The sequence below is a fragment of the Cottoperca gobio genome, chromosome 24 (genome assembly GCF_900634415.1).
Source record: "Cottoperca gobio chromosome 24, fCotGob3.1, whole genome shotgun sequence".
NCBI classification, from domain to species: domain Eukaryota; kingdom Metazoa; phylum Chordata; class Actinopteri; order Perciformes; family Bovichtidae; genus Cottoperca; species Cottoperca gobio.
The window spans coordinates 4,041,388-4,061,851 of record NC_041378.1 but is presented as its reverse complement, the minus strand read 5'-3'; the positions used below and the strand labels follow the sequence as shown (position 1 = coordinate 4,061,851).

At 43.8% G+C, this 20,464-nt stretch overlaps 1 protein-coding gene across 1 annotated transcript in view; it reads left to right on the top strand.

Annotated features, from left to right (window-relative positions):
* The window catches only part of jag2b (jagged canonical Notch ligand 2b), a 43,182-nt gene that overhangs the window by 12,154 nt on the left and 10,564 nt on the right, over window positions 1–20,464 (top strand). Inside the window, 12 exon segments of the mRNA XM_029462963.1 lie at window positions 4,430–4,484; window positions 8,432–8,704; window positions 9,601–9,661; window positions 12,077–12,207; window positions 13,729–13,787; window positions 13,789–13,849; window positions 14,336–14,449; window positions 14,652–14,765; window positions 16,050–16,163; window positions 16,561–16,607; window positions 16,692–16,865; window positions 20,248–20,410. Of these exon segments, the coding sequence (XP_029318823.1) occupies window positions 4,430–4,484; window positions 8,432–8,704; window positions 9,601–9,661; window positions 12,077–12,207; window positions 13,729–13,787; window positions 13,789–13,849; window positions 14,336–14,449; window positions 14,652–14,765; window positions 16,050–16,163; window positions 16,561–16,607; window positions 16,692–16,865; window positions 20,248–20,410 (1,366 nt within the window).

Below are 20,464 nucleotides of genomic sequence, written 5' to 3'. Positions count from 1 at the left end.
TGTGAAGAAGGTAGAAGGTGCATCACATGCCTATTCATCAGCGATGGTGTAGCTCGATTGCACTTGCTGGAATAGTGTAGACTCAGCCCGAGTAAAACCAAAAGCTGGGATTGACATCACAGATTAATGAAGATTACATGCAGCGATTACTGGCCACGGGATGAATCGTGATGACCTCATGTCCCATCAGAAGGCAATAAATCAGATGTTACATGGAGGTGGACATTCAGGTCACCTATCAATGACATGGGAACAGAAATCGCTCAACGTTAGTGTTTTTATATGGAGTGCACATCTGTGAATTGTTTAGGTATTGCATAAAAAAACAGCTCCTAGGAATAATCTAAGAGCTGGATCAACATTTAAGGTCCCAATTTTGCCTAAGAGGCAGAAATGAGTCAATCAAACCTTAGATCCACAATGCAGGCGCACCCCTCCATTGATACTGAATTGTGGCAGACTGGGATCTCCCATGGGATTACACACCAGGCCTGGATCTCACATTCTTAGTATTCTTCGAATGCAAACACGCACATCGCCCCACATGCAGAGGGCTGACCCCTCTTTTGAAATAGAAGCGTGCAGATCCCATGCTTAGTGACCCCAACCTGCCCCGGCTTTCACTTCCCACTGCCACCGCTCTGTTCCCTGTCCCTTTTTTTTTTTTTTTTTTCAATGGCCACTTTCCAGTCACCAATCCAACCCTGATCTGGCGTGGGAACCTACACCTGTGGCCCTCCCCAGACATCACCACCACATCCTCTGCCAAAATGACCTTTTGTGATGATTTGGTCCATTTTGTGCCATGTGATGGAAAGATGGCACTTGAGTGTTACATCATTATCAGCTAACACAGATTCACTGAGTACATGACACATAAACATCACATTTTTTTATTTTTCCGCCATGCCCCCCTTTTTGACTTGAAAACTAGGATTTCTCTGAGTAAATCCTCTAATCCATTAGGGGCAGGGTTGGGTTTTGGATATTTGACTGACAGAGGATTCTTCGTGGTCTGAAGTATTTCACTGTCAAATGGAGCTGATGTGTGTTTTTTGTTTTTTTGAGAAAAAGGGCAGATTAATGAAATTAAGGTACACCTCAGATAGTTTCTGAGTTGGACATAAGAATACGACTCCGCTGCCAGATCTTTTGACTTTGCCCATTCAACTGTCCTGCCCAGGCTCAGCAGCACACATGCTGACACTAATTGTCCTCGTGCTGACTGTCTCTTCATGGACAATGGTTTTGATTGGGATGGGGGGTGAGTTATGATGTTGGGACAAGGGTCTTTGTTCAGTAGCCTTTCCCCCTTCCCTCCCCCACACCTCCCCTTTATCCCCCTGCCCATCCATCTATCTTGTTCCAACCATTTGGGCAGCTGTCACTTAATCCAGCTAATCACAGAGTGGGATGGTCTGTGGGAAACCAGACTAGTCCGTGGCTTTGCTCAACCCCAACATACACTGACTCTGGGAACTACTTATCCAAACAATTACAACACGTAGGCATGCAAGCAAGCCAGGATTTTAGGTGGTGGAGGTCACAATATGGCCACCTGTTCTTTCTTTGATCTTTGAATCTGCCTTGTGATGAGGTTTGTCTGCGACACTTGCAAAGTCTCACGATACAGGCATCATCCCAAGATCTCCTGCCTGTAATTCATTCATTGCCACTCACAGTCCCTCTTGTATGCATTGGCATATGCACACACCCACCCACATGCTCAGACTGGGGCAGTTAGCCCACCCTATTGTGGTGGGGGGAGGGGAATGGGTGGAAAGGTCAGAAGCTACATGTCGTGGGATGATCCACGTTTATGTCAAATAATCCATCTTTGAGGCCGCATCTGTTGTGCGTCTGCGGGCGGACAGGTTGGCAGAGCTTCCTGAAAACTACAGCATGAGCGTCGCCCGTCGCCAGAACCCCAGACTCACTCTTCTTCCATAGCCCTTTCCTTCCCACCCACCTCCCCTACCCCAGCCTAGTTTTGGCACGTCACGTCTTACCGGTAGCTACAGTCTCGTACAGCTGTACACCCCCTCCCGTGCCCAAGGTCTGACCCAAGCCCTTTAGCTCACCCCTATCCTGTCATCTTCTATCCCCTTCTCTTGTCACCCGTGGTCTTCCACAATAACACTTCCCTCCCCTTCCTCCCGCCACCACCCACAGCCAGACAAGCCTTCTTAATCCCACAGCCCAGCAGCAACCAGCCTACCAGCTTGTTGGTCCCCCAGATCAACAACACAGACTGACACACACACATCCAATCCCCCTCCCTGGGATTTCTCTTTCCCGCTTCATTGAAGTCTCTCAAATACTTGCCTTATGCTTTTTTTTTTGTACCCCCCCCCTCAGGCCAACGTCCTATCAATGACAGTACAGTACAGGTCACAGCAGTCACACTGTGGCTACTACAACTGTCACTGGTGGTGACGTAATGAGTGTTATTTAGGTCAGCTGGTTGCCTAGCAGTGTGCCCTGCAGCACACCAGCTAGATTACTCTTCTGATGCTGGTTAGCTTGGTTAGCTTCCATCTGTGTTTGTTCATGTTTACTCAAACCAGTGTCATCTCAGGTTTTTACTACATCATTGCAAATAATTTTAAAGTTTGGCTAAGATCTTTTAAGAACAATCCCCCTCCCCCCAAATGTCAAAGTATCAATTGAAATGTGTACCTAAATTGACAACACATACTAATTCATTTTTGTTATGCTAAATAAATAAGAACTGTTGTACTTGGAGGCATGGTGATGCATGGAGTTGGGATCTCGGGGTAAAACTTGGGCGGCAACATGTGATTATTCTTGTTTTTATGAATCAATTAGTCCTCAAAATGTCAGTGAATGATAGCCATACTATTTCACCAGAGCTCAAGCTGACGTCTTCCAACCAAATAAATCCAATTAAAGATTCCATAAAACAGAACAATGGAAAAACATTTGCCATTTCTGCTTCATTATTGCCCCTAAAGCTTTAATAGATGATCAACCTTTTTATTAATACATTTTCAATTGATCAATAAACTAATTATTTCAGCACACGGTAAAAAACATTTGTCATTGCACAACTACTGTTATACCGGTCAACTGTTATACTGATAATCCCCTTAGCTGCTGATTTACCTCACTGTCTGACAACCAAGGACAAAGCCAGGCAGAGTTCATCTCACACAGCTAATATTGGCAAAGTGACCTTAACGGACAACATGCGGCTTTTTCCCCCTGAAAACATTTTTGTTTTTTGTTTTATATATTGATTGTCGTAGAAGGAAACAGGAAAAAGGGTCCAATGGGATTTCAGAAGGCACAAAATCCACATGTCGGGTAAACCGTTGCATTGTTAATGCATCAGATTCATCAGCTTTAAATATTAGTGTAATGTCACCATATAAAATAAGTGTAGACGTATGAAGCTAGTTTCCAGGCTTCATGCTAAGCGCTCCACTTCCTGGCTGTAGCTTCACATTCAGCGTACAGATATGGGCGTGGCATTGATCTTATTTCTTTGCACTGTGTAAAATGTCTGCAATGGAAATATCGAGTTTCCTTTCACTATGACTATCTTTGTGTATCTGTGGCCTTTTCCTCAGTTGAACTTCATGACACGTCTCGATGCCTTTTTGTTGCCAGGAATCTTTTGTATGAAAGCTTCACTGTCGAGCCAGCAGGAATATGTGCAGGGTCACACTACCACATTACAAACCCAGCCAGAGGAGAGATAGTACAGCCGAGGCAGTTTGCTGTTCCCTCGTGTCCTCTCCACATCTCAGTGCTGCAGTTTCTCTTGGCTTCTTCCCACAGTTGTACTTACCGTATGTTGCTCTCTTATCTTTGAATCATTGGGTTTCATTGACCGTGTAACTCAAGCGCACCTCCGAGAAACGGGGCCAAGTTGAATACGAGACTCTGTAGTAGCAATGAAATCGATTTCTGCATCATCTGTGTGCGCGATGCTTGTAGAAGAGTTGCATGACTGTGGCTGGAAGGATCATCCACAATATTCTCTCTATGTTATGAACACATTGTGATCGTTGGTAGTGTTAACTTCTCTGTGAATTAGGGAACAAAATAACAAAGGCCATTGTTTTAAATGTTCCCTTTTGTTGCTGAGAGCAATGAAGCATTGTCACGTTTAAAGTCGTGTGAAATGGAAATGTTGGGCTGTGACTAGTTTCAGTGTTCATTTAAAGAAAAGGGGACTTGAATTGGAGAATGTTTGATGTACAGAAGGTGTTATAATATCATCCCTACCGTGCAGTCGCTCTATAGGCAACCTGAGACTGTTACTCTAATGGACGGCAGTCTTAAATGCTCCACTAGGCTCACCTGCACAGAAATGACAGACAAACTCACCTTGTGTTGGGGACATGAGAGATGCTATTTTGTCCAATTTCACCTGACTCTTCTTTTTTCCTTTTCCCTCCAGCGGACGTACACGGTGATTTTAGAGGCCTGGGACTGGGACAACAGCACACGCAACAGTAAGTCTAAACTTCATTCACCTCTCGGAGCCGTGGCTTCCATCAGCTGCTCCTGATGGAGATACAAGTGGATGTGGTTGGTGTTTTTTTTACTAAGATTTCCAAAAATGAGTTTTGTCGTCTTATGGTCAATTTTGTAAAGTGGCACTGGCTATATAATGGTGTTTTTAAGATTTGAATCGATAAGTCGATCAAAATGAATTTTTTTAAAACAATTTTGACCGTTTTTTTCTTTTCATTTTGTCATTTTTCAACCTGAAATACCCCAAAAAATCCCTTCTGGCTGCTTCTAAAATATGAATATTTGATGTTTTATATGACGATAACTGAAAATCTAGTTTTGTTTTTTAACTGTTGGTCGGACATAACAAACAATCTTCTTTCATAGGCAATTAATACTGTAAAAACACATTGCAACCCCAGTTGAAATATTAAGTTGAAGATGAGCGTATGAGCCTTCCTGTTCACATTTTTTAAAATCATGCGTTTAATGTATTCAGGTCGTAAATGAAAACCATAATTTTTACTTTTACCGCTATCGGTTAGCAGGTTGAAAACCTGTCCGTACACTGTGGCACCCAAAGACGCTTCATATAAAATACACGTCTTGGTTCTCAGCTATGTTTGCTGTGGCGGTCCGCTCTGACCAGCTGTATCCTGTTTTCCTTCAGTCATGTCCGCTGGGTGGACTCCTGTGTAACCCCTTTTTCCCGTCTGAGCAGTAGCCCAGTCTGGGAGGAAGAGGACCCCTCGACGACTATAAATGTCTATGTGTGGATGCAGCTTTGATCCGTGACATTCTTCACTTTTCTGTGCATTCAAATATGTACATGAATGCATTTATATTATAGTCTAAACATGCTCCTTTTTTTTTTATTTATATGAGGTCATTACATCCTGTTTTGTCCATAACATCAAACGCACTTCCACTCGCAAATGCAGACAATGGAGAAGAAATAGATTTTTGACATCACAGCGCTTTGATTAGACTGTTGCATGCTTTGTGGAGTTTCTGCATGTGGGCCTCCAGTAATTGTGTACATTTACAGTAATTAGTCCTGATGTTAGTGATGGATGTGAGGAACTAAATGTTGCTTGTCCAATTGATTTTCTGCCAGCGACTTGCACTTAAGTCTCAGACAAATTGCTGTAAAGTAGCTAAATAAATGTATTTCGGATGTAAGGATACAAGAAACACATGTTCAGCAATTAGATTCATGCCGCTGGCATAACACGTTTCTTGCTCTTATATTAAAATATAGAAGGAATGCGAATAAAACGGACCTTGAAGCTCACGCAGGTTTGATTCTTTCTGTGTTGGATGCTGTTTGAATCAGTTGACTTTAACCTCAATGTCACGGGTTCAAGAAACACAAACGTCTGGAACAAATGCTCCTTTCAACCTCCGTGGGAGATCACAAGGGCGTCTGCTTGAAGTGGGAAACGTCTGTGAGGTCGCAGTAGTGATTGTAGCCTTTGTCTGGCAGGTGGGCCGGGCAGGTCACACTCATTATGTTGTTTTTGATTTGTTTTCACACTTAATATGCAATGTCATGGCACATGCATCACTTCACAAACATTTCATGTGTGGAAATCAGATCTTGCTTTTCACAGTTTGGGATCAAAGACTAATTTGATTGAAGGAAGTGTAGGAGACTGAAACATAGTAAGGTTAATGCATCTTTTTAGTATAAATATATTCATCCAAACTCCTAAAATATCCCTTTACAGAGCTTATAGAACAAAACCATGTCAACTCCTATCATGTTCCTAAACACGCACAGTGAACACATTAATGTTCAGTGTTGCAAATGTAATTTGTTATATATAGTTTGGCTCCTCGAGCATGCTGTACCATATCACTATCATCACTGATAGAGGCGTCAGGGTGTGGTAGTATTTTCGGTATGAACTACTGTTTAGTGATCGAGCTGCCGCTTGATTAAGTGAAAAGCTTATATGAGACGAGGCGTTAGGTTCCCCCCCCTGTGCTGCTGTTTGCAGATCTGTGTATCTTTAAGCTTCCCAGCGGTCACATTATCAAAGATATGCAGGCAACAACATCACAGGTGTTTTTTAGTTAACTGTCCAGTAGCACTGAAAACTGGATGTCCACCAAGTAAAACTCTGACAGAACAGGAATCGGCATGATCACATCCTGCTACATATTGAGCCTATTGGAAAAAAATATACCTTAAGTCCTCGACTGCAGGACAGGAGTACAGTGGGTAGGTGTGGAGGAGGATCGGGTAGTTTCATGACCCACTAGAAGGCCATTCTTGTAATGTAAATCTGTCGTGATATGAAAAGGTTTAAATGTTATTTAACTAGAAGGGGCAGTTTTGATCCCTTTCTCCTTCTCGCCACTCCATCCCAAGTAAAAAAACAACTCACTGGGACTGTGAATTGACAGAGCCTTGAGGTGATCTGTGAGACAGGTGCAACCAAAGGTAAATGTTGAAGTACGTATCGACGTGCAAGACACTGGAACTTGTTCTTTGGCCTGACTCAGCACCTGCCTCACGTCTGGTCCTATGTAAGAGCCGACCAGTGTGTGGTCGGCGAGATTCCTCTCCTCCGGCGTCATGTCCTCCAGTGTGCCTCTCTTCCCTACCCCCTTGTGTCCTCAGGAAAGGCAGCCGGCTGTTTTCCTTGTTTATCGAGCAGGAAGTGGAGTGGACTGGGCGGCCGGGCTCAGTGTTTAGACACCGAGGTAGCAGAGCCCGGTTTGGGCCCGGCGCCCATTGTTCTCAATCTGGCAACTGCCGGGGGTTATTTCTGTTATTGTTGCTTAATTCTGTCTGACATTGTGTCTGTCCCCCAGCAGAGGAAGGTTTATGTGTGTGTTTGTGCTCGCTCACTTCAAAATGTCTGGTGCATTGCAGCCCAAAGCCATGGAGGGGAGAGAAAAAGGAAATCGCAGACCCCCTATTTTCCAGAGATTGTTTGCCTGCTTCGATCCCACTGCGATAAAGATTGCTTTCTTTCTGGAGGCCGGCGCTTCGGCGAGCTCCACAGAGGCAAACAATGTTTAATGGGAGCGTTGGCGTGCTGGAGGCTAAATGGTAGCAGCCTCCTGACATGACGGTGCACATGCAGACGGCTCAGAGGCACGGTGTGCTTTCACCAGAAAATAGATCAATTTGCAGACAATGAATTTCAATTGCATACTTAAAATTCAGTGGGTACTTTCCACACACGCACATAATGTGATATCAGAGTGTCTGCTGAAGGAGAAGGCACTGCTGCTCTTCTGAAGGAGGGACTCAGCACAATACGGGAGATTCCACATCATTGACTGATGTTTAAAATAACTATTTTCTTAATGCAGTGGCTACTGGGGGGCCTTCTGAGGGGAAGACGGACACAAACTCAGTTGCATTTTGCCAAATGTTAACTTGTGGTGTCATGTTCTTTGAGAGTGTGATCTTCTGCTAAAGGTCTTGTAGCCGAGATGCTAACGCCTGCAGATCCTGATCACGTGACGGAACAGTTGCTTATTTACACATCCAGCAGTTACGGAGCAACATTAGCTTCTTGTTGAAGTCGTGTTTCTGTCCAATGTTTCCTCTTTTACCTCCGTTGGTCTCTGACTCTCGAGGGAAATATTTGTCTCTTTTTAGCTGCTAAATGTTCCACTTTGTTCACCAGCCAGAAGAAATATGGATTCAAGCAGAATATTTGTGAATGTTGGAAATGATTACACCGATGTTTCTTTCAATAAATGTTGACTTTTGGACTTTACAACGCTCTGGAGTTTTATGGATCACAGATTCGGGAACGATCCCACCACTGGAATCTAATTCTATAGAGAGTAGAACACTTTTAGTGTTAGTGTGGCCGTATCTTCATCTGCAATTCATCTGCAAAGCCTTTGACATCACTGATATGTGTCTGTCTGTATGTGCATGTGACTGATATTTGTCTTCATCTGCTTTTTGTTTCAGTTGAGGACGAGGAAGAGGAGGAGGAGCTGCTGATCGAACGCAGCATCCACACAGGGATGATCAACCCCGGCGACCAATGGCAGAACATCATGCACAACGGGCCGGTGGCTCACCTCATGTATCGCATCAGAGTGCGGTGTGACGATAACTACTACAGCAACAAGTGCAACAAGCTGTGTGTTCCTCGCGACGACTACTTTGGCCACTATCGCTGCGAGCATTCAGGGGCCCAGGTGTGCCTGAAAGGCTGGATGGGCTCCGACTGCAGGACAGGTAAGCTGTCACATGCATCGTAAAAGTTTGGATGTTATCTCGTTCATATTGAGTCCATCAAGCTACGACTAATCGTTCAGTCAACAGACATTTAATCGGTGACTATTTTTATGATTAATCTTCATTCAAGTTAGTAATTAAACAGAGATGCTAAAGAATTCTGCTTCTGAAATGTGACTTATTTAGAGAGAAAGTGACAAATAATTACCAGAATAATCAAATAAAAATAATCCATGGATACTTCTATACTTTAGTATAGTTAGCCTGCTACAGTTTAGTATTTAACCTTTCAAACACTCTTTGAAAATAGTCTTTTAATTAATTAATCAATTAATTGAAAAAACGAATCGGTAAAATATGTGATTATCATTAGTTGCCGCTCTATTTTAAAACTCTATAGTGTGGAAAGTGCTGAGATTATTTACTGAACAGGTTCTGATGCTCTTATGTGCATCAACTTAATTTCTCTATAAGCGTACGGAAACCTATAAATGCCCATTTTAAAGGCAACGCAACTTATTTCCACGTTAATCCAAAGTATACATTTAGTGGAGCTGCAACATGCGCCGCCTGCTTATGTTAAAACGTAGCCGCGTTGGCATCGAGCTTGTGGGTGGTGTTGGAGAGAGTGGGGGGGCCTTAATAAATCATCCCAACTGACCTTAGAAGACGAAGGGTGAAAGGAGGAGGAGGAGGGGAGAGGAGAGGGGCTGGGTTGTTTTTTAAGAGGGGGTAGAATTGTACATGCAGGCGATAAACAAGCTTCTCCTCCTCCCACCTGCCCACATCGTTGCCTCCCTTGTTAACTCCTCTCTGGCCCTTCTACATGTTTTTATCAGACGTAAAGTAAAGATTTGTTTTTACTGTTTCTCCGTCTTCTCGCTTCTTTCTCTCAGCAATCTGCAAGCAATACTGCGACCTGTTACATGGCAGCTGCTCCTTCCCCGGGGAATGCAAGTAAGATCATAAGGAATATCTATTTCTTTGTGTATATACAGAAAAGTGACCGCTTCATCCTGCTTCTTCAGGATCTTTATCTCTTGTCCTATTGTACAATGCAGTTTGATTTATTTGCTGTTTATAATGGAGTCAAAAATAAACTGCAGTAGTGTTGAGCTTTTTGAAAAGTCGAGCTAAATGTGTGAAAGGCAAAAAGAACGATGGATTCCAGACGCCAAACGGAGGCACCTTCACTTGTCATAGCCTGTTGTGTTTTGTGTGTCAGCCTTTTTCTTCCCTCGCGGGCATCTCCACCTCGCTTCAGAAGAAAAGCGCAATGCCGCGCCTGCCTTCTTGTATTTTTAGCCACATGAAACCCTCCACAGAATATCAAGCATCTCATCAGCCCTCTGCCGCTCGGACAGAAGAAAGGGAGTCGTCGGCGTGTGAATTTGACCACTGGTAAACGTGCTGGGAATTGTCATATGCCCTCCCCATCCGCATTGCAGTCCTCCCTTGAAGGGCAGGAGAGGAAATGAATATCCCACTGTGTTATGTACATATCCCAAAGTGGAAATGACCGTTGGATAAAGTGACGTAGAATGGCCTCGTAGGTCCGCGCTTCCAGGATGCGCTGCATCCCGTCGTCATTTGTAAATCCCCACCTCCCACATGGAAAGAGACACTTCTTCCATTATTAGGAAACGGGCTTTGGCTCGGAGCCAAGGAATAACAGGGGGATGACCAGTTTTAGGAAACCGCTTCACATTTTTTTGCGTCTGCCTCGACGGGAATCCTTATTCCAGTTAACGGGCAGACAACAGGGGGGGGAAGCGGCTTATTCTTCCCAAATGTCAAGTCGCAGTCAACAGGAAAAGTGACGTGAACAGAAGAGCGGCAGTAAAGAATCTTCCTGCAGCGGCATGACTTTAATGACACCTCGGGTCACGCAGAAAGCTGGTATTAAGTCGCTCGCCGTCTCCTTTCATCAGTTTTATGGGCTTTCCCTCGTTGGCCACAGGCTTTTTAAGAAACACAAAAGCGAGTACGTTGTTGCGCTGCTGCAGTGAGGCTGTTTATTAGCACACATTAGGCTTGTTCTGACATATCTGTCAGAGGACTTGCCTCTTCACAAGAATCACTTGGGTGTGCAATGCAACACCATTGTCCTCCACGCTGAACACTTTACAAACTTTGACATGTCCAAGTTCTGAGATGTTGGAATCCAACTCTGAGGAAATCTCATGCCAACACCCGTGAGGGGTTGATGAGTAATCGTGACATTAATGTGGCCCAGGATGAAACCACTTAAAGCCTCTTTTTGATACTTTAAAGTGCATTAAGTGAGTCTCCTTGCCAAAGGTCTGTTAGTGTTATTCCTACATTGCTGTCAGACCCTCTGCAGGCTTCTCTCTCTGTACATGATTAGCTTCAAAGTATTCCCCGAAGCGCGAGAATGGCAGAGATTTCCGAAGGGCCTCGTCTCTCAGAGAGACAGCGGTGCCGTCTGCAGGAGACTCAAAATAGCAACCTATTGACGAGACAGCTGGCTCGACGACACCGCAGCCTTGGAATAGCCGAGCGCTGTCATGAAGCTGCAGGCGCGTGCACATATACACTGTACTTTATACGCACAGTTGTCTTCAGCCTCTTGCTCTCAGACACCACCGTGCCACCCTCGTAGCCCCAGACTCTTACCGAGGACTGGAGCCGCTGGAAGTATTCTTAACCCTTCCTGCCCTGGAATGTCACCCTCCACTCAGATTAGTTGTCAGGGGGCCGTGGGATAGGTTGACACGAGAGCAGATGCAGTATTAGGTGCATTTCCACTGTTTGCACCCGACGGCTCCAATCAGCCACAAGTAAACTCTCGTCCCTTTTGCACGTTTAGCAGCTCAGAGGTTTGAATCCTGAATCAGTTTCTCTTCCCAAAGAATGTAATCGTGCATAAAGTAACTTCAGAGATGGTTCTTGTGTTGTGGAAGCTTGTCTCTCTGGACACGGTCATTAGGACCTTCAAGAATCGGGATGATCAGCACTCGTTTACTGGATTATCAGACACGACGAGTCACTAATCCTGTGTTTTCATCAGGTTTCATTGGCTTTATTTCTCTTTGATAAATCCACACGAGAAGTATGAATACAAATATTTCTCTGAATATAATATGAGCGCCCCCCTTTTAAAAAAAACTAAACATTTTAGTAAACCCCATGAAGAGCTGTGACCTCATTTAAAGACAATTGTGACCTTTCAACATTTTCTTTTCCCGAGAATATAAAACGCATTAATAATGCCAAGACTGTCTTGATCGTTTAAGAGAAAGTGCAAAGAAGGAAACATCTTTCAACTTTCTTTGAAAGGAAACAGAAGGGACTCCTCAGAGAGCAGGTAAAAGGATGCGATGAGTTGATTTCTGCGTCTGTGATTGACAGGTGCAACTACGGCTGGAAGGGGCAATTCTGTGACGAATGTGTGCTGTACCCGGGGTGCATCCACGGGTTCTGCAACATGCCGTGGCAGTGCCACTGCGAGAGGAACTGGGGCGGCCTGCTGTGCGATAAAGGTTTGGAAAAGTTCTTGTTTTTGTTTAATGGCCTCCCACACAGAGCGCCTGCTTTCATCCTGCACGTCCCCTCAAGCTACAGCTGCCTGGAGATGATGAGTAACAAGTGAGCGAGCAGAGATGCAACAAAGACTTCTGTAAAAGCAACACGTCACCTGCTTCTAATTGTATCACATCCTGTCACCCAAAGGCCTTTCTCTGAGATTATTAGAGCTGAAGGCAATTCATCCTTTAGTCATCAAACGGAATATTAACTGGCAACTATTTGGATATCTGATTAATCGTTTGAGACATATTGCCAAACGTTTCCCAGTTGCAGCTTCACAACGGTGAAGATGTTCTGCTTTCCTTTGTTTTAAGTGATGGTAAATTTAACTTGTTGGGGGCTGTTTCAAAAAGTCACCTTTTGATTCATTGTTTGATCTATAAGATGTCCAAAAGACCAAAGCCTCCTTCAGGCACTCTGAGTAATGTGAGAATGTAAGTTATTTATTTAGGCATATTGGTGAAAACGACAACCGTTTACAGCCTCACATGTTGTTCATCCAGGCGGAAATGATGAAGGTAAATGTAGGTACTGGATATATAGACGATACACCGGAAATAAACATAATTCATCCCATAATAAAATGACCAAATACAGAGAAAACTACGTCGCAATGACAGGAATATATGAAACGAGTATAAATGATAAAAACTAATAGTGACAATGCAATAAGATGCGTTCCCATCAATCAAATAAATAAACCGTTACTGAAGGAACTGTTATTTGTATTTCAGGTGTGAGTGAATCAATTAATAGTCGTCAGAATAAAAGCTCATGACGATAATTGTTTTAGGCATCATTTAAAGTAGCGTACCTTCATAAGAGGTCTGAACTCTCTGCCTGGAGAGCAGCAGCTGGATAGTTTTACTGCCCGTGTGATCCGAGCAGCAGCGCGGACACTCGATCCCCCCCACATCCCTTCGTCACCGAGGGCTCTTCGGGGGATGAGAATGGGTCCTAAGATCCCCGGTGGAGACAGATCCCTGCTCTTTTATTTACCAGCCTTTAGGCTGACCTGGCCTTTAGCCTGAGGATGCTGTGCAGGGATCAACTAGGGTTTAGTTGAGTTTCTTCCAGACATGGAAAAAAACATGCACTACTCAGAGGTTTTACAGTATACAACTATCATGATGTACAGCAGAGTGGTTGTGAGAACACTTCCTGTCAAAGCTACACCAAGTGAAGATCCAAACGAGCTTCCTGAGAACTCTATCTGACGGCGTGGAGCGGTGAGGAGGCTGTAACGTTCCTCACACAAACATGAAAGTAGGGCAGCACCGACTGTACTCTGCACTACCACTTCACCGGCTCGAGCAGAGACTGCAGAGTTTTTGCTTTTGGTTCAGCATGGTCACGTGATGTTTAGATGAAGGCGTAGACGCTGGTGTTGGGAGGCAAACATCAGAGGACAGAGATTAATTCATGAAATCGCTAAATTAGTGTCTTGGTGTCTCTAAACGTGCGTCTTCCTCCAGATCTGAATTACTGCGGTCGCCACCAGCCTTGTGTCAACGAGGGAATCTGCTTGAACACCTGAACCAGATGAGTACTACTGCGACTGTCCGCAGGGATACTCTGGCAAGACCTGTGAGATAGGTAAGAGATCAAGAAGGTTCTTCTGTCCTGTACTATATTTAGATAAAGGTCCACAGTAAAGACGGTACTACAAGTCATTTCATTAAGTTATTCTCACAGCAGAAATATTGCTTCTCAAAGGTGAATATTTGCTGCATTTATTTGCTATATATTATATTAAACTAAATACCTTTTTGCTTTTGGACTGTTTGTTTAAATACAACAAGCATTTGAAGACGTCTTCTTAGGCTCTGAGAAATTGTGATGGTTTTTAGAAATATAATCCTTACTTACAGCCCTAGCAGTGTCTTGTGTGTGTGTGTGTGTGTGTGTGTGTGTGTGTGTAGATAGATAGATAGATAGATAGATAGATAGATTGATTGATTGATTGATTGATTGATTGATTGATTGATTGATTGATTGATTGATTGATTGAATGTCTGAATCTGAAAACAAAGATGAATGTTTTAACTTCTTGTTTCTTCGAACACGCCGCCCTCCCTCCAGCCAAACACCCCTGTGTTTCCAATCCTTGCGTTAACGGCGGAGCATGCCGCGTGGTTCCTGCAGGGTTCGAGTGCCAGTGTCCGCCGGGCTGGGAGGGTCTGACCTGTGCCAACAGTGAGTCGCTGCACTACCTTCAATCATCTCTACTCCTTCATGCTGATTGTCACATCTGAACACAAACCTCGTCCTCCCTCACCTGTGGTCTCTCTCTGTTGGACTTTGAGAAGATGACGGTGAAAGAGGACGAGAAGCACTTTCTTCAAATGTTGTGGTTAGAACGAAGCAGCGAGTGAGTTTTAAGTGTGCGTTTCTCTAGATCTGGACAAGTGTGCCTCCGGCCCATGTGCTCAGGGTGGAACATGTATCAACCTGGAGGACGACTTCAAGTGTGTGTGCCCTCCACAGTGGGAGGGAAAGACCTGCCAGATAGGTGAGATTCATGTGTTCATACAACCGCCTCTGGTGATGGGTGTAAATAAAAAGCAAAGAAAATATTTCCTGTGTTTTTTTTAGTATTTCAGTTTTTTGGCAAACAAACATTTCTACAGGGAGACGTTGTTTTGCAGCCGTTTCTTTCCTGTTTGTTGCATTCCCAAAAACCAATGGAATGGACTCGGAGGCACAGTGCTCAGGAGTACCGTCTTGATATCCTGGGCAGCTGCGCGGCCCTTTATGAGCTGCTAGTGTGTCTATATCCGGCTGTTTGTTTGTCGCCGTCGGTGGCATTGTTTTTTTTTTTTATATCGCTCCTGACAAGCGGACGTGACCGGCGTGAAGCCAGGAAATGGATAACGACCGGTAAACAAAGTTGGGGTGTGTGAGTGTGTCGGGGAGGTGAAGGTAGGAAAGAGATCAGTGTCATCTTACCAGCTCAGATCTCAGCTTACAGGCGGCCATTGGCCTCCTGTCTTACCTGGATTGTGTGTGTGTGGAGTTTAGGGTTTCAGAGAGAAGACAGGTGTGTGAGGGAGCACAGCAGGACTCCCTGCACACTGCCCCCCCCCTTGAATATTTGAGCATTGGTACTTTTCTTTGTTGTAACACTTCTGATGTCTTTGGAGATGGTGAGGTCTGTGAGGTAACTGCACTCATTTCAGGGAGGGGGGCATTATAGCCTTTTAATGGACATCTTAAAGTAGATATGGGGGGGGGGGGGAAGATGTGACGCCCTGTCATCATAGATGCCAAACATTCTCTGGTTCCAGCTTCTTCAATGTGTAGAATCTGTGTGTTTCTAGTATTGTAAATAAAATATCTTGAGTTTTCAGAGCTGGAAGACGTCGCCACAGGCTCTGAGAACATTTGTATGTATTAAATAGTTCATGAAATATCACAAACTAATGTATGCTTTTATTTAAAGCAGAACTAATCATTATTTGCATCCCTAATAATAGAACATTTGTTAAAACAGCAATTTTATTATGAATGCCCTAAAGTTTGGGGACCTACAAGAACATTGAAGCAACAAAAGCTTCGGTGTTCTACACTGGATCCTACATTTCCCAATATGCAACCAACTTCTTCTACAACACGGACTTTCTGTTAAATATTTTAAGTCTCCAAGTGCAAGCCAACATGGCTAGCCCAAATAACCCTGACGACACCATCAGGGTTTCAGAGGTCGGGTTTCTGGTCTCTTTTCTTTCTCTTTGACCTTTCCTTGGTTTGTTTCAATTGATGGACTCGGGTCTCCTTCTACTTCCTGCCTTTACAGATGCAAATGAGTGTGCAGGAAATCCCTGTGTGAACGCATACTCTTGCAAAAATTTGATTGGCGGCTATCACTGCGACTGTTTTCGCCGATGGTCCGGAAAAAACTGTGAAATCAGTCAGTATTTCCTTCCTATTAAAGTCACTTCTAAATGTCTGCTCTTCCACCTGGCGTCCTCTTCATCTGGCTACTTCTCACTTCCCTGGACTCACAACCTTTTGGTGTAGTTTAGCATCACTCGCTTTCCCACATGTGGTAACACGTTTCTTTCTCGTCTTGGCAAACTGAATCATCGTGACTCAACTTGCATGCCCAGTTCCTCTTTCTGGATCCAATGCATGCCCAGTTACGATCTATACAAGGTATATCTGGCACTCTTGGCTTCACTAGTTATTTATTTTTCCGAACTTTTGATAAACTGTGCACATCCCACATTGTAGATTACATCTGTTGGTGGTTAAATACTTAATGTCCTTCGTAATGTTTAATAATAAACTGTATCTTTCCTCTTCAGACATCAATGCCTGCCATGGTCAGTGCCAGAATGGAGCAACATGCAAGGTATGGATGTTTGAAATGTTTCAGGATCCTCTGCCTTGTTTGTCGTTGACCTTTTGACTCTTAATTTTTCTTTGTTTTTCTCAGGAGGGTCAGAGAGGTTACCACTGCCAGTGTCCTCCAGGTTTTGTGGGCTCTCTCTGTGAAATCCAGAGGAACAGATGTGACAGCAGACCGTGCCAGAACGGCGGCCAGTGCCACGCAGTGTTGGACAGCTTTGTGTGTCAATGCCCACCGCAGTTTGCTGGACAGCTGTGTGAGGTGAGTGTCATGTTCCACAGGTCACATTGGCTTATTGTGGATACGGTGATGCTTTATAAGCTGGTGGTAGCCTTTGGACTTCAGCAGTGACACATTACATGTCTGAGAATTAAAGTCTCTTTTTGAATAAAGGTCTACAAACCAACATTTTGAAAAATGGTTTTTAACCCGTTTGACACACAATGGACCTCATGCAAGAATATTTTCTTATTCCTGTCCGAAACCTCGCTTACTTTCAGTTCTCTGAAGTTTGCCCATGTGTGGGTTTCATGTCACCAAGCTTTCTAAATTGGGCAAATGCTTCCTGTTCAGGAGTACGAGTTCATTCTGATTGGACGCCCCTAAGCTGATATAAATTTCACACTTTCAAGCGACTGTCAGCCATCAGCAGATGAAAACGTAAAGTTATCAGTGCCAGTAGTCTCATTATGGGACCAGAAAAGAATGTGAAAGTATTAATACGGCTGCCAACGACATGTCAACAGAGCTGCTGCTACTGTGACTGGTAAGAGGAAATACTTTGACATGAAGATAGATAAGCAGAGCGGTCCATGTGGATGTTCGGAGAGCAGCTTCCAAAAAGCAGTGTCAGAATGTGACAAAACCTGCCAATAAAACCAAACTAAGATGATATGGTGAAAAGAAGATATTAAAACTTACTTGAAAGCCGGTTTTGAAATTTGGAAATGTCCACAAAGTGACTTGTAATGCTGTGCAGATCCTCAAACTGCAGTAGTCATTACAGCCCAGCGATCTAAGCCGACTGTCCAAATTATGATCTGCTTAAAAGTTGTGTAATATGTTCCCGGCCCGATAAGCCGAGCTTTAATCGATCCTTCAGATCCATACAGAAACAACACATCGGTGTCATTGCCGCAGCCTTTTTATATTTGAAGTGTGTGTGTGTTTGAAGCTAATGTAGGTTAGCAGTGAGGAAACCGACACTTCCCTGCGTCTCTCGGGCCCTGAATGGAGGACATTGCTGGTCAGGAGCCAATCCTGTTTTAGCATCTCTACTATAAATATGAGGCGACGCTGGGTTTCTGCCTGCATACTACAGAGATCTGAAGCCTGCTATGGCACGGCGTACATTCCTTCCCTGCAGTGGCAAAACTACTACGCCTCCTGCATCGTATTTCTCTGCTTTCGTGTCTCCCTTCAAGTCCCAAAAAGTTGGATTGTGTAATGGTGTTTTTGCCCATTCCTCATCTGACTAATGTCTTCAGAAGAGATGAGGACAAAGAGTCTCACTCTCTTAGTAGGTGATGTGCCTTTCTTCATCATGTAAAGTCAGTTTATTGATTTTAGTCTTTTGTTTCCCAAGTGGGGGAAATCAACCCAAAAAATCAAAGTGTATTTAGCCAGCTGGCAGTGTGGCTCTCAACACTATTGGCTGGATTGATGTTTGTCCATGATCCCCAGATGATGTATCCTATTGATTTTGGTGACCTGCAAGATGGCTAAGTTGTGATTTTTTTGGGGGGGGGGGAATGGTACCAAAGCTTCGTACAGACGTTCATGTTCACTTTGGATCATCAGACCAACATTGTTATTTGTTCAATACTTTGATTTATGATTAAATGCCTGCAAAAACTGGTTAGCTGTAATAAAAATGACATTCTGGTCATTTTTATCTTAACTGGTTAGGATTTAGCAACGTTTATTTCTGAGCTTTTCTGGAGCTTTCGGTTAAATTGCATGATCTTCATTAGCGAATAGAGTTTGCCAAATGTTCATGGAATTATCAGTTATTGACTGGAAGTCTTTAAAGTGCTAAAGAAGAAAAATAATGACCTAGTTATTGATGTACACTTGTATGTTTTGTTTGAAATATCCCGCCATATTTGTCTCGTAAAAGACGAGTAACATCCTTTTGAAGAGTGCAAGCGATCGTCAAAAGTCGGCTTTATTGCACAATGTATTTATGGTTGACCACGAGTAAATTATATGACGATGCCTTGTGGTTTTCTGCTACAAATAAATTCTCAAATCTGTCTGCTGCAATGAAAAGTGTCCCCTGTGCTGCGAACAGTCCAAACAGTGGAGTTAATGTGCTGCAGATTTATAGAGTCTCTTGCCCTCAGGCGCGCTCCCCTGACCACACACAGGCAAATGGTAAAAAAAAATGTATCTGGCCCGACACTTAAGGTAAAATAAACTGTGACCGCAGACTTCACCCCGCTGTTGCCCTACTCCAACTCCCTTGTTCCGCACCTTAAATGGAAAAGGGGTGCAACCCAGAGTTTATGCACAGTAGGCTTCTGTTTACATAAACTGAGGGATTTTCACTCCAACCTGCGTATTGCTGCATGTAGAAATGGCTAAATATGTCGCCGTGACCTCTTAGTTTGCTTCTTTTTGTGTCACGGTGGTATGACAGATGATTTATCTTTATTATATTCACTGCGGCTCTGCATGATGTTGGACTAGAGTCAATATTTGTCCTCATAATGGGCTCTCTCTCTCTCTCGTCTGCCAGGATAATGACACTGTCTTCTGTCTCAGAATAATCTTGCACGATTAAGCAGGGCACACAAATGTAAAACCAAAAGCGTGGATTCCCTTGATGAGCTTAAGGAAAGTTTCTGAGGCTTACTTTGCTCGTCCACTTACTTTCGATTTGTTCTGAACAGCGGCGGTGGCTTGAGCCAAGATAAGCCGCTCACCTGCACAGACTTAAGATCTGCTTCCTCCGTCGCTCGTTTGGCTTCACTTGTTTGAATACTTGTTCACTGTACCCCCATCTAATCCAGGGGAGCAGCTCGATGGAAACAGAGGGCTGTAGATAGTGCTGGTTATCTCTCAGATGTGAATTTGTGAAGTGTTTTGAACGTCAAATGAGTAAGAACTACTTTCCCTTGAGAAATAAATCTAAAAAGAACATACTTAATCAAAGCTAAATAAGTTTCACAGCCATTAGACAGTCTAAGTCCCAATATTTACTCTTGTTTCAGCTTTATTTTGGTCTCCACCAACTCTTGAAGGGAATATTTGGCTCTTTTCAGCAGTTAGATACCCCACTATGTTCAACAGTTAGTTGCTAACTGTGTCTGTCTGCTGTTTGGTGCTAGGCAGGAAGCGTAAAGTCTGTTTTCAGAGCTCGTTTCCAGCAGCTGCAAGAAATGACAGAGATGCTCTGAGCAGTGAGACTGAATCCTAACGGCCATAAAACCAAAACAATCAGCTGAAAGATACAAAACTGCTCCGTAAAGGATAATTAAAGATAATTCTGTGTGTGTAATGTGATGGGTGTCACTCATAATGAAAAAACAAAAGGAGTTTAATCCAGTGTTGATATAGAAATCTCAATTTGTGCAGCTTCATTTTGACCTTCATTGACTAATGTTGATGCAACATCTTCCTCTCCTCTTGCTTTCCTCAGATCTCTGGCTGGGCTCCTTCAGACGCTTGTGATCTAAACCCGTGTGAGAATGAGGCCGAGTGCCACAGCATGGAGCACGACTTCTACTGCGCGTGTCCCGAAGGCTACGAGGGAAAGACGTGCGAACGGCTCAAGGAGAACTGCCAAAACCCCCCGTGTCAAGGTGACTGAAGTCCTCTGCGGTTAATTGAAAAAGTATTTAACAAACTACTAATGT